Source organism: Pomacea canaliculata, linkage group LG14, assembly GCF_003073045.1.
Source record: "Pomacea canaliculata isolate SZHN2017 linkage group LG14, ASM307304v1, whole genome shotgun sequence".
Taxonomy (NCBI): domain Eukaryota; kingdom Metazoa; phylum Mollusca; class Gastropoda; order Architaenioglossa; family Ampullariidae; genus Pomacea; species Pomacea canaliculata.
This window is the reverse complement of record NC_037603.1, coordinates 1,795,445-1,809,563: the sequence shown is the minus strand read 5'-3', so window position 1 is coordinate 1,809,563 and position 14,119 is coordinate 1,795,445. Positions and strand designations below refer to the sequence as shown.

General features: G+C 41.2%; 1 protein-coding gene across 1 annotated transcript; it reads right to left on the bottom strand.

Moving 5' to 3' along the window:
- Positions 1–316: 316 nt before the first annotated feature.
- Positions 317–6,932, bottom strand: LOC112555957. The gene is made up of 11 exons (XM_025224572.1): positions 6,713–6,932; positions 6,215–6,443; positions 5,816–5,939; positions 5,478–5,530; positions 5,015–5,204; positions 4,668–4,769; positions 4,244–4,310; positions 3,736–3,853; positions 3,451–3,542; positions 2,983–3,104; positions 317–2,004 (listed from the first exon to the last, which is right to left on the bottom strand). Exons 2-11 carry the CDS (start codon positions 6,430–6,432, stop codon positions 1,834–1,836), a joined length of 1,257 nt encoding a protein of 418 aa, XP_025080357.1. The 5' UTR covers positions 6,433–6,443; positions 6,713–6,932; the 3' UTR covers positions 317–1,833.
- Positions 6,933–14,119: the final 7,187 nt, after the last annotated feature.

The following is a 14,119-nucleotide window of genomic DNA, read 5'->3' as shown; positions in this document are numbered from 1 at the left end:
TCCATTCATCCAATAGTTTGTGGTTTGTTGTTTTATGTAAAATGTGAACTAATCAATCACGCTTCCATAATCTACCTATTTATCTCTTTCTTTTTCAGTCTCCATTTTTTTATAATGAAAAACGTGATTAATTCTTTTCGTCCAATTTTAATAGTAGAGAACAGTGATCCATTCTATAGAATGGTGGTGTGGCAGTGTGGTTGTGTCGATGGTAGGGGTACAAAGGAGTGAACACAGTGCTCCGGTTATTCCCCCTCCCCAATCCACCCGACCCCATATTCAGACCATTCTACCCTTGTTTTTTTTTAAATTTTTTTTACAACCTTTAAAAAATTTCAGTAATATTAAGATGCCAGGAACACACTGTTCTTTGGCAAAGGAATGTAAAAGGGTGGACGGGTAGGTGTTACCACCAGAACAACCTGTAAAAAAAAAAGAATCCGAAGTTGTCATTGAAGTCCGTACCGCGATATTCTAAAGACAGTTTTTAAACATTCATCTGTTACTTTTTGTGAAAGGATTGCACCTAGAGTTCTTGAAGTGGCGCCTTCGCTTCCCATATGGTTTGGGGGTCTTTGAAAGCTTGCTGAGCAAAGAAGAGGAATATAGCTGAATGACCGCCCCTCCGTCTGAAACGTCCGTTCCTGCACAATCTGTCAAGAGCAACTCACCAACAGCGTCAACATCAAAGTCATCAAAAGTTTAGAAATTGAAGTTCTGAGGGACGACTGAGGCTTTTATAATTTGTCATACTGATGTCTTACCCACATTGCAGGTTAAAAGTTCAGTAATGTTTGTCATGAAGTTGAGTTCATTGCAGAAGAATGTTTTGAAGGCCCTAAAGACACTGTTGCAGTCACGTGACTAGGTAAGCATTCAGTGCAGCAATAAGACTATTGTTCAGTGAACAGGGGTTAAAACAAAGAGAGGTCGACTTCGACAATGAAGTTCTATGGACCTTTCGTAATTAGGTGCGCGAAAGATACGCGCAGAAAATCATCGTGTAAGACTCTTCCGGTTATGTATGGTTCATCTTGTCAAATTTGCTGACACATTTTGTTCAGAGAGGAAAAGTCTATTTCTAAGCTGAGGGGAGTGCAAATGTGACCCTGGGTTACAAGTATTTAATTCTAAGAATAACCTTCATATCGTCCACATACACGAGAGTGCGCCAACCAACAATGCAAACGATCGAATTAAATAAAGACTTAAAAAGGAAATTCAAGAGAATTAAACAGATCTCAAGAGTGCAATAAAACATCTTGCATATAAACATAAAGCAATTAAGACAGGCACCAAAGAGGTATGCAAAAATATGGGTTGTCTGACATTGTTGTTCATATTGCATTCATTTACTGGCATGATACTTTTTTCTTTCATGTTGTTTAGTTGTTTTTGAGTAATTTGCCAGAGGGAATAGTATTATAATATTGGATCATAATGATTAACATTTATGCCTATTTGCTTTAAAGTTGGCCAAGAGGCAGGAAAGCACGTATTTCTTCTTCACATGACAAAATATCTCTCAACATTTGTCACAAAATTTAGAATATTCACAAGATGCAATGTTGGACATTTGAAACTGAGCTTGAATGCAGTTTGCTAATAATGTTTTGACGACAATAATTTCACATTATGCACAAGTAATGATAAGCTGATATCAAAACCTGGTACCGGTCAAACCCATAATTTGGAGTGAAGGTCACATGCATGCATAATTCACGAAATAGTCCATAACTCAGATGAGATCGTGGAGAAAGGTGAAGGCACAGAACAAGGTGAAGGTCGTTCAGAACGGTGAGGGCAGGGTGAAGGTCACGGAGAGAAGCGAAATCATGTTGAATGAAAGGTCCGGTCCAGTCGTCGAGCACCTGTGGTCATGTGGGTCCCGGGGAAACAAGGTATGCAGCCCAGTCGGTGCCTGCAGCCCCCTTCGTTAGTTGAGGCAAACATCCAGCTGGACGCCGTAATGGCGGATAGTGGAACCCCCGAGTCTAGTACCCGCTGTGAGGGTCAAACACACAAGATGCTGGATTACCGGCTACGGTACAAGGATCAACCAACACCGCATATTAACACAGTTCTTATTCAACCCTGTGCCTCAGATCATTACAAGGCACAACGCTAAAATATACACTTTAGTCTTGCTCTCTTACCCTCCCTCCCCCTCTTCAGACACGCTCTCCCCTTCACTTCCAGCTTACCTTTTGTTACAGACACAGAACTAGATCACGTGATCCAGTGTGTCCCTTTTTTTTCGTTTGCGCACTCGCAACGTTGGTCAAATATCACCTGTACCTGTAATTGCTTTCTATACATTTGAAAACCTGTACTCACTCCTACAATACAGCTTGAGGTGGGGGATGACAGATTGAAGAAGAAAAGATTCATGGACCCGCACGGGTTGGAGCCACCACAGAATTCACAGCGTCCAAAGTTAATCAGTATTATTGTGTCTGTTATGGAGTCTGTATTCATGAGGGTAAGAGTTGTTAAGAAAATGAATAAATATGATGAAGCAAATCAAGTGGAAAATAATGGGGAATAAGTGTTTAGTTACACTGCCGATAAAAATGTTCTTCTTTCTGTTATCTGTTTACCCCGCTTTACCTTTCGCTATTTCTACTTTCTCTTTTTCTCGTCAGACCTTTCTCTTTTTCTTTTCTCTATCCTTGGCGTGCTAATGACTCGGATAGACATTTGTTCTTGCCACACTCGCACGGCTACGTGAATCAAGCAGTGCATGGGAGACAACCTAAGCAGCTTGGCTGTGAGTCTCAAGATCATTTGGTTAGTAGGTTACTTCCCTTTCATGGTTTTGCCAGCAGCGAAATACAAGTACGAAATGAGAAAGAAAATCGAATCGACCCATGAGAAGCAAGTACAGTAAACAACAAACAACTTATGGAATGATTAACTACTTATGGTAATGTCTAACAATTTATGCACAAAACACTGCAATGCTTTATATGCAATGTGTACCTGAACGCTGATGAGGTCAAAGCTGACATCTCGTGTCAGTATGTGGTCGATGAGTTTGCTTCCAGAACGGCTACTGTTGGTCATAGCAACCAGTGGATTATCTGAGCAGTAAGTGCAGGAACCTACACATAATCAAGACTTGATTAGAAGTCTAGTACATCGTAGAAAATGTAAGTGTGAGTTTTCTGAAATTTTTAATTTTTAAGTGAAATTTCATCATAGATGGAAGTTTCTCGTCTTTGGAACAGAACCGATGACGACGACGATGATGATGATGATATGATGATGGATGATGATGATGATGATGATGATGATTGATGATGACGAGTACGACTACGATATTTGTCTGATTTTTCGTCACCATGTGGGCTATGAGCAAGACAATAAGGTGGATGATTGATTGATTGATTGATTGATGATGATGATGATGATGATGATGATGATGATGATGATGATGATTCCCTTTACCCTTATTACGCAGATAAGGGTTCTGATGGCCCATCGTTTGCAGCAAAGCATAATTTGCAGACATCTCTCCCTGTAAGGCGTTCTGTCCAGTCCTGCGTTGAGAGAATTTTTAGGGTGTTATTTTAAAAAATCCTTTTTGTACCCTCTTCTCACTTCATCTCTTTCTCTCTACCTTCTACGTCTTATGACTTTAGAAGATTCGAGAAGTGTGTATGTGTGCGTGTGTGTGAGTGCGTGCATGTGTGTGTTTTGTAATACATATGTTCTCTGTGTGTGCGTGCATACCGTTCAGGCCCTGTGTTGAAATCTCCGAGGAGAATGTGCGGGGTTTTAGAAAATGCTGATTTCAGATTCAGAATTTCGTTCTTCTGCTGTTCTTCGTAGTTTCTGTACGGAAGTTCCACTGAAAACAAAAATATGCATGGACTTTTATAATCATAACATTTTCTGCACAACAAACATGGAGATCTAATATACACGGATTTACAACACAGATGACAATGGTCGAGGCATTTAAAAACAACACGGGGCCGCCAAAACATTTTGAATTAGTCGTTGTCGAGGCATCAGCCAGAATTCAGTTGCCGATGTAATTTAAAAACATAATAGTGTTGTCGATATGTTTAAAAGGTAGCAGGTTGTCGAAGTATTTAAAGTGTCATGTAACTGTTAAGATATTACAGATTTATACGTTTTTCACTCACTCACTCACTCACTCACTCACTCACTCACTCACTCACTCACTCACTCACTCACTCACTCACTCAAATGTCACGCACACAATCGTACTCACCCTCGCCGTAGGTAGAATCTACTTGACCACTCAGATGTGTGCAGATGAACAGTTGTTCGTCTTGTGTCTAAGAAATAAAGTTTTACATGTGCTTCACGACGAGGTTTTTTGTCATAATGACTGAAATACATATATTGTGGATAAACACAAGTCTCATAAATATTATGAATATATATGTTCCTAAGAAATTGGTTAATGCGATCTTCATTTGCGATAAATGTCTACAAAACGTCTAAATGTCTATATGACAGATTATCACACACTCTTAAGAAACTTCGTCCACGTTCGCTGAAAGATACACTTTATTTCAAACTTTCTTCACAAATCAAACCTTAAAGGACCATTGATTTATCTTCCTTACTGAAAAATATGTCTAACAGAAGGGATAACTCTTCTGTTTAAGTATGGAGGTGATGGAACTTACCCGGGCTTTGATGTACCCTCTTTCAGTCAATACTCTTCTGTCGGGATTAAATTCCACGTACTCCACCGACTTCAGGGGTACTCGACTGGCTATGAAGAGACCCTGTTTAATAGACAATATATATATATTACCATCCACAGTGGGTAGATACACGGTAATCTAGTACCAGCGCATTCTGTAAATTCTTTGGAGGGAAAAAGCATCAAAATCACCCAGAAGACTTTATTTAAAATGATTGTCCTTCTTAATGCCTCCATACCATGAAATCAACGCTGTTTTCACCTTTCTTAGCTAAGTAGTACTTTTGTGTACAAATATAAACGGTACTGTGGAGACAGGCAACTTACCGGTTTGTTGATGCGGTTGTCTTCTCTGACAATATTCACGCAGATTGTGAGGATGTCGTGGAAGCTCCAGGAGGTGAGTGCTACACAGCTGCGGCACTCCCGGGACATGTTAAAGAGGAACTCTTTGCACTCAGACACCATGCATGATTTTGTGTCAGCAACCTTAGAGCATCCCTTCACCATGTAGCAGCTGGATTGATCAATCAATCAACCAAATCAATCTATCAATCAATCAATCAATCATATGCATAAATGTGTATAAAATTATACTAAGACTCGAACGGTTTAAAGAATCTATCGTCTTTGACCAATCGCGAGGCGAACGTGCGCACGTTCTCACATTATGGTTCGTGCTCCAAACCTCAATGACACGTGGCGCATGAACAAACATTTAGGCGACCCAACAAAAGCCCCTTAGGTCAAGTTTGGGTATTGTGTAAGTCTCACCGTCCCAGGAACTTACATGAAGAAGGGAATCAGCTTCCAGTTACATGGAGTAGAAGCCACGCCTGGAAACTGTGACAAGGCAAAATAAAAATTCATGGTCACTTACTGGCGCAAACATTGCTGGATGATGATGATGATAGTAGTAGTAGCAGTACACTATTAGCATTTCAGAAACAAAACTTCGCACGTAGCAAAGACATATTCTTTATTTTCACTATAACAATTTGAAAACTAATTTCTTCTTGTGTTGATATATGAGTGCAGTAGCACGATTCATCGACATTTACTTATCAAAAGTTATATTTTCGACCTGTGTAGGAGCGATTATGTTAACAAGAAGTGTACAAATTTTACCAGTCGGCGTCGCTGCTGTCCAGGAGCTTTGGACAGAACACTGACAGCAGAGTGCAGTGCGGAATAATGATAGGGGAAGTTACTCTCCACGTACTTGATTATCTCCCTTAAATCCGATTCCAGCCTGGTGAGAAAAATAATTATATATTAAAATCTCACGGCAGATAGATCTACCCTGAACTGGTGAAAAAAAGCTTAGAATATATACATGTATAAATACATCATTGAAAACATGACAATAAGCATAAATAAAACAATAAAAATTAAAGAAACATTAAAAAATAGCATTAACTGACTGAAAACGGAATACAGTGTATATTAACTAACAAAATACAACGTGATAGACTGGGTTTATTTTTTCTCTTTTTTTTTAAAGTAGGAAGAAAATGAGGCACTAACCAGACTTCCTGCAGACACATGAAATCGCCCGCATGCGCATGCTCAGCGAGGGCGCGCGGCACCACAGACTTCCTTTGATCGTAGCCGCGTGACGAAGGACTCAGGTCAGAGTTGAAGGTCAAGATGGATCTGGTGCCGCCGGAGCACGCGGTCACGCCCTGTTCAAGAGCGCGTGAGATGATGACAAGAAGCACTGGCAGGGCGCATGACGGTGTCATGGCGATGTGACCTCATTAGATGGAGGACGAGAAAACGATGTTACTCAGAATGCAAATAAAAGGATTTCTCTCGAGAGATTAGAATAAAAGTAATGAAAGGAATAGAGACATCAATTTGTGAAGAGTAAACAGGTGTTCCGAGCTACTACTAGGAGATAGATGTCAGAGCTATACCTGCCAGACACTAGAACGCCCCAACACACCAACTCGACCACAAATAAACACAGGGTAGCGGTCAGAATATAATAGCTCTCATTATTAAATATTTAAGAATACTTACGGTCTGATGTCTCCGTTGTTGTCACCTGCACCTACACCGTGTCTGCGACAACGTAGCGCCAGGTAAAACGAAGAAAATCAATGCCAAGAATTTTTCCCTCCCAGAACTGCGCGCGCTGCCATGCGGGCCCCACACCCTCGTTAGTTCATCAAACGTCATGCAGCCATCGTCGTCACCAGCCCGTGTCAAGGATCTCTCACATGTGTCGATTGCCACCTGATCTACCCCACACACCTATGAAAAAAAAAAGTTCCGTTGGCATGGAAACGACTGCAGATAAAATGTCAAAACAGCCTGAGGATGTTAGGGCGACATCTTTAGCCTCGCAGACCGATCGAAGGCGTATCTATAGAATGGTGCGTGTGTGTATGTGTGTGTGTGCGCGTGAATGCATGGGCGTACGTTAAAAAATATAATGCTGGCTTGGCAAGCGACCTTCCTTCTGTCCGTGAGCTTGGAAGTCTTTGGAATTTACATATTTATGATTGAAGTTCTTTACCGAGGCGATCAAAGTTCTACAGAAAGTTGTAAAACTCGAACATTATCAACATCTCTATTAAGTAAGAATTGCTTTGATTTTAAAAGTGTTATAAAATACAAACATTGCAAGAAAAAAGTACCTTCAGGCGCAGAGGTATGATGCAGGATACAGACAAATAAGTTCCTTAGACGAAGAACATACAGATAAAGAGATGAAAGGTTAGCGGAGAGAGCGGAGAGGGAGCGCAAGTAGGTAAAAATAGCGAACAAAAAGACAAATATTATTTCTGTTTGATTGAATAAAAATCTTTGTATTCATGGTCCAAAGGAAAAACTTCCAGGTGCCGCATAAAACCACAGAACCAGCGAGCGGAAGGTGGGATGCCTCTTGCTGGTTCACACTTCGTCTATCGCTAGCCACCCGACACAACCCTGCTGATGTAGTAGCATCCTCCTCATTAGATAAATATACTTTTGTGTATATGAGAAATGTTGTAACACAACTCGTTTTGTTTTCATAGAAAAATATTCAGACGAATATGTGGTGTGACTAGTTGCGTAAAAAAATATTTACCATATGATAAAAATAAATTTTCTAGTCGTGTTGGTGTGTCAGTGAGACCACACGTCACTAAGTTATAAAAAGTGACGAGAGGTTTTGTTCCCCGTAGGTAGCCCTCGGGTGCCGCACAGTCTAATCCTTTTGACCTCCCAGGTGATGTAACTGTTATCTCCAGGTGCTCCACTGTCACTCAGTCCGTCACTCTCCACCTGACACGTTTCTCGTGACGTAACAGGAGGTGGCGAACTCTCGAGGCATCGGCAGTAGACCCCGTAGGTGCGATGGCGGACTTGACACTACTTGTCCACCGGACTGTCAACCCCTGTCGGTCCTATTGACTATACAGTGTTCCCTCGTTTATCGCGGGGGATAGGTGCTATGATCAGCCGCGATAAACGAATTTCGCGAAATAGGGACAACATGTAATAATAATATATACATGTAAAACAATATCATGTGAGTGTAAAGTAATATAGTAATCATGGTATTAATACAGTACAATAACAAATTAGTGTAAAAAAAATCATAACTGTACTCAGAGAAACCCAAAAAAGTGGCTGCGAGATGGGAGATAACAATCATGGCTCGCCGCTTACGCATAGCAATGGATTTCTCATACACAATTATTTCTTTCTTTCTTTCTACAAAATAACCATGGTATTTGAATAGAAATACAAATATAGCTACATTTTTCGTCTTTTTCCTGTTGAAATATCTATGGTATTTTGTAGAACGATAATTCCCAGCGCGAAAATATCGATCGATACTTCACTCAAAAAAACCGCGAAGTAGTGAATCCGCGATATGTGAACCGCGAAGTAGCGAGGGAACACTGTACATGTCTAAGCCCCTCCCCCTAGAGTGACGTCACGCTGTCCAGTACTGACCGGAACATCATGAACATGAGACAGCTGTAGATTGGTTGGTGGCTGAGAACCTACGTAACTAGGGGAGGGGTTTATCCAGCCTTTATATGGATATCTGGCGTGCAATGTCAGGTTATTCAGTAACTACCCGCCAGGTGAGACTACTGACCGTTCACTTCTGTCAACTCGTTCACTGACTTGGTTTCTTGCTAAAGACCACTGCAGCTAATCACAGGTAAGCTTGAAGTTTAAAAAAAACCCCATTCAGGTCATACATTTGTTTCTGAAATTAACGATAATCTAGTATTTGCTTTTGTTGGCCATTTATTTACTGTCGCTTTTGATTGCGTAGTTATTACAGTCCACCCCTTTTAATTGTACTTACACTCGTGTCTACAACACAGCTGTGTGGATTTCTGGACACTTCCATCTTATATTTTTCTGTGGAAGAGAAAAACTGATTGGAAATAGTGAGGTATCCCTTGATAAGAACAAAATTCTTTGACACTTCAGCCTTTTCCAAATTCTTGTAACCTTTCGAATTCACCTGAGAGAAAGTCCATTATTCATCAAGATTTGTAAAAATAGTGAATTACACAAAGCGTTAACCAATTATTTAAAAAAATAGGAAGAAACCTGTGGAATATATTTTGTAAAAGTCAGAAAAATCCATGTCCTTTTCTTCCAGAACATTTTTTCAAAGGCAAGTCAAAGGTTCTAGGCTCCAAGACGTAGCCTATGAAGACCTAATACAGTCTCCATCGAAATACTAGTTGAAGTATTTGTTGTGTTGTCATAACAGAGTAGCATTACATTAGAAACTCAAACAATTTATGCTACTTTAACTACAATAAGGTGATAAATAACATGGTACACTGAATAGTAATGCTATTTATTATTTTTTTTGACAGGTATGGACGAGACGGAATCAACGTTTTCAAACGACTCCAGTGACCCCGAGTGTCCCATCTGCTTGGGCCCCTTCACGGAGCCCAAGATTATGTTATGTGGACACGTCACGTGCCGGGTGTGTCTTCTCACCTGGATCAGAGCCCAAGACCAGAAGGTCGGCTGCCCCCTGTGCCGCCATCCAATGATCGAGTTGTACATTGTCAACGCACCAGACGATTTTGTCGTGTTGCTAGTCGACTCTCTCCCCACGCATCACGTGATGAGGGCGACCGCGCGCGGAAAACGTGACATCACCCCGGACACGTGCTCAGGGTGCGAAGATCTTCTATGTACGTCACGCAGGTATCCGCACCCGGACTGTCCAGGACAAGATGTGCAGAATACTGAGACAGACGCTCGAGCAGCCCTGAAGGATCTGTCCGACAAGGTGCAGGCGATGGTGGAAACGAGTGATGAGTTGGAGAAGGACTTCAAAGACATGGAGGCTGAGTTGCGCGGTCTGGTGGACGTTAACGAGACCGGAAGCTTGAGGCAAGATCACACCCGGCTGATTGTCATGGGTGCAAGACAATAAAAGGAGAACTTCGCTCTGTCCTCCTGACCCACCAACATCTCTTGCAGCGCATGGGAGACAGCCATCAGTACGTGGCTACCATCCTGATGAGGAGACCCATGCAGGACAGAATTGAACGGATAAGGAGAAAATTGGATTTGTTGAAGCAATGTTTTGTGCGATGCTCATAGTGTGTGCGCGCAATTTGGAAAAAAAAGTAGATTAACCGACCTGTATGCATCCAAGATGGTAGAACATTGTCTGCATTACTGCTAGTCTATCTTTTTCTGTGCATTTTATCATGTGTATATATGTTTAATGTCATCATATGTTTGTACCCAGATAACAGATTAATAAATAATTATGTAAAACAATATTTGTGTGATTTAATTTATTTCTTAGTATAAGAGATTTCATTAGTAACCCTTACTTTTCATACAGCGTGCAGACGACAACCCGAAAGAAGACCGCGTGTGTGTGTGTTTTGTAATATGTTTGTGTTGTATAATAGGTCACACCTCAAAGTAAACAGAAAACCGGGTAGGAGCTTACAAAGCCACGGTCCACAACACAAGGGCTTAAAAAATTAACCTATTAGCGTTAGTTTTTTTAAAGAGTTTCTTCTTACATTAAACTTAATGGTAGTATACTAAACCTGATGGAAACAAATCATATATATATATGCTGATGCATGATTGATTCAACTTATCGCAGGTTAATCAAGGTGAACCCAGTTACATGTGCTTCATTTTAAAAACAGCAAAAATCACTGTATCCCTTTCATATTAATAAATTAGGATTTTTAGGTTGACATCTCGAACTATATCTAGGTTTCATTTCACTTGAGAGCATGACCAAGTGATACAAATGTCCGGCAATATCAACTGATTTCTTGTCACATGACTAAGTGTTTGAAGTACGTGTGTGTGTGTAACTAGTTTCGTAAAAGAGATTTATCCTATGATAAAATGAACTGATAGTCGTGTTGGTGAGTGGCTGACTGTCAGTGAGACCACATGTCACTAAATTCAGCAGCGTGTCTATAACAGTGACGAGAGGTTTTTACCCCCCGTAGGCAGCCCTCGGGTGCCGTACAGTCTAATCCTTTTGACCTCCCAGGTGATGTAACTGTCATCCCCAGGTGATCCACGTCACTCTTCGCCTGTCGCGTTTCTCCTGACGTAACAACAGTCAACAGACATCGCAGTGTGATGACGACATCACAGCAGGTGAGCGCGGTTTAGTCAAGGTTGCTTGATTGCGCGCGCACACCTAATGACTATACATGTCTAAGTCCCTCCCCCTAGAATAACGTCATGTGGTCCAGTACTGACCGCAACATGAGAGCCAGCTGTTTATTGGTCTACGTAACTAGGGGTTTATATGGGTACCTGGCGTACGATGTAACTACCCGCCAGGTGAGACTACTGACCATTCACTTCTGTCAACTCGATCCCTGACTTGGTTTCTTGCAGGTACTCGCAGGTAAGCTTGAAGTTTTTTTTTTAAATTGTAAGGTCATACATTTGTTTGTGAAAATAACGAGAATCGAGTATTTGCTTTTGTTGGTCATTTATTTATTGTTTTTTTTTTTTGGATTGTGTAGAGATTAAAAGTAATTTTGCTTCAGGGAAACATCTCTGAAATCCAGATATTAGCGATGATCGCAGGTTTAGTTCAAGTTGACTCATCTCGTGACTTTTCCGAGAAAGATTGGGAATTATTTAAACTTAGAAAATGTTTGCTAATCACAGGCCATACCTGATGATCAACTATTTATTAATTAATTAATTTATTTATTTCTACAGAAATGAACCTGACTGAAGCCGAGCTTTACCTCTCCTACTGCCGCGCCTGCGGTCAGACCTACACGGAACCCAAGATCCTCCCATGTGGCCACATCCTCTGTCGCACGTGCCTGATGGAATGGCTAAATCAGCGATATTTTGAGCCCAGGTGCCTTTGTGCGGACATGACTTACTGGCAGACGTACCTGTGGAGTACCGAGACACAATACCTGGTGATGACGTGGCCGACGCCATGCCCACGGACCTGGTCACCAAGGAGATCGCGCGCGGCTGGCATGACGTCACACTGGACACTTGCCGGGGGTGTTATGATCTCCTGTGCACGTCACGCTCCACCCGGCACCCGCACTGTCCAGGACATCAAGATCCACAGACTCTTGCCCGGCGCGAGGCGGAGGTACGAGCGAGCTTGACGACACTCGCACAGAAGGTTTGGCTAATGGAGGATCAAATGAATTTAACTCAGGTCTTCCTCGACGACAGGAAGATGGAGTTCCTCAGTATAGTCAACCTGAACGCGATCTTCGCAGAGGATGCAACCAAGGCCGCTCGGTTGGTCATCAAGTTCAAGAACCATATCAGCGAAATTAAGTTTGTTCTAATGATGCACCAGGAACTCTTGAAGCGCCTGCAAGACAGTCGTCGGGTCGTTGCTGTCATCCTGATGGAGGAGGTGATGCAGCGGAGGGTACAGTGTCTCCACAGAAGGATAGATGGCTTTCATAGAATTGTGTTCCAAACACTTTTAGATGAAAGAAAGATACTAGGATTCTCTTGCACCAGAGGGCTTTGACCACCCTGTATACAAGTTTTGGATGGACACAGGCCGACACTACACTGTCACACATCTCTGATGGTAATGAGGTCAAGCATCACAAACGATGTAATATTGTCCAGCCTTTAGTTCATTGTTTCTACTGATACAGTGAGTCTCCATGCAAGTCGATAATATGTCTGTTATAAAATAAACACCTGAGAGCAGACTTGATTGAATGCATTTTTATTCTTCGGTTTTAGAATGACATAGGTTTTGAGTTTATCCTTGTCAAACATGAGGCCAAAGACCGGAACAAATGAATAATGCTCACAAATCTTGATGTAGAAACCTTTTCAAATGCATCATTAGCTCTCATCAAGTGTCTCTATTTTCTTGGTGAGAGATGGCGCTTCTAGTGTTGATCTGGTCCCTCCTAAAGCCTGCTTGTTCTTCAAACAGAGTACTGCGTTACTCAGTCCAGTAATTTATTCTTTTGTTAAGAAAAGAAATGTAAAATTTTACTACAGGTGTTACAGAGAGAAATACCTCTATAGTTTTCTCAATCTGAAGGCTCAGGTAAGGTCCCTTACATAAGGAGACCAGACGGACCGCTTTTGACCTCGTGATCCGCCTGCTCATAAAATGTCCGGGAAAACAAAAACAAACCGATTAAAAGAAACAAATTTAATAAGGGAGTAATCATTGATTTATTCTATCATCTTTTACAGTTTTGATTATATATATATATATGTTGAGAAAACAATTTTTCAGTGCGGATCAGGTAACAAATAAAACACAGACGAATGGGAGATAACAAGCGAAACCTTTTTTTATGTGTCTTACGTCCCTTTGATTAGTTTCTCCTCTGTCAGTTTGAATGAGTTGTTTAGTGTGGCGTCTGTGCACATAGTCAAAATGCTCAGTTTATTAGCTTGAGTATTATTTTAAAAGCTTAATTAATTAACTGAACAAAATTTTAATTCAGGTGGACCTTTGAAAACGTTATCAAAGAGACTGGTATAAACTTTACACCAAACTTTGTTTGTTTTATGGTTCATTGCTGTTTATTCGTTTGTGCTCAGCGCATTGAGATCACCTCCACATAAATTATTTGTTGTACTAATGTGATTATTAATATTTAAGGAAGAGAAAGACAGAGATATACGTGACTAAAGCAAGAAATAAACGTTAAATCTTTACAAGAATGAGACAATTGGAGCCTAGAACCACCACCAAGACCATAAACCAGAGACAGGCTGTATTTTGGAATGACAACATGCTTAAGCGCTTTTCATCTTGCAGGGTACTAACAAGTGTGCTCACATACAAAAATAAACAAAAGAGTAAAAAAGTAAACTTAGCAACGAACAAGTGTGTAGTAGAGGGGCGATGGGGCAAGGTTGACCTGTTGTTCATGGAAAGCGCGGGCCACGAGTTTAGAACAGCCCACGTGCGGATCGGGCAGAGCT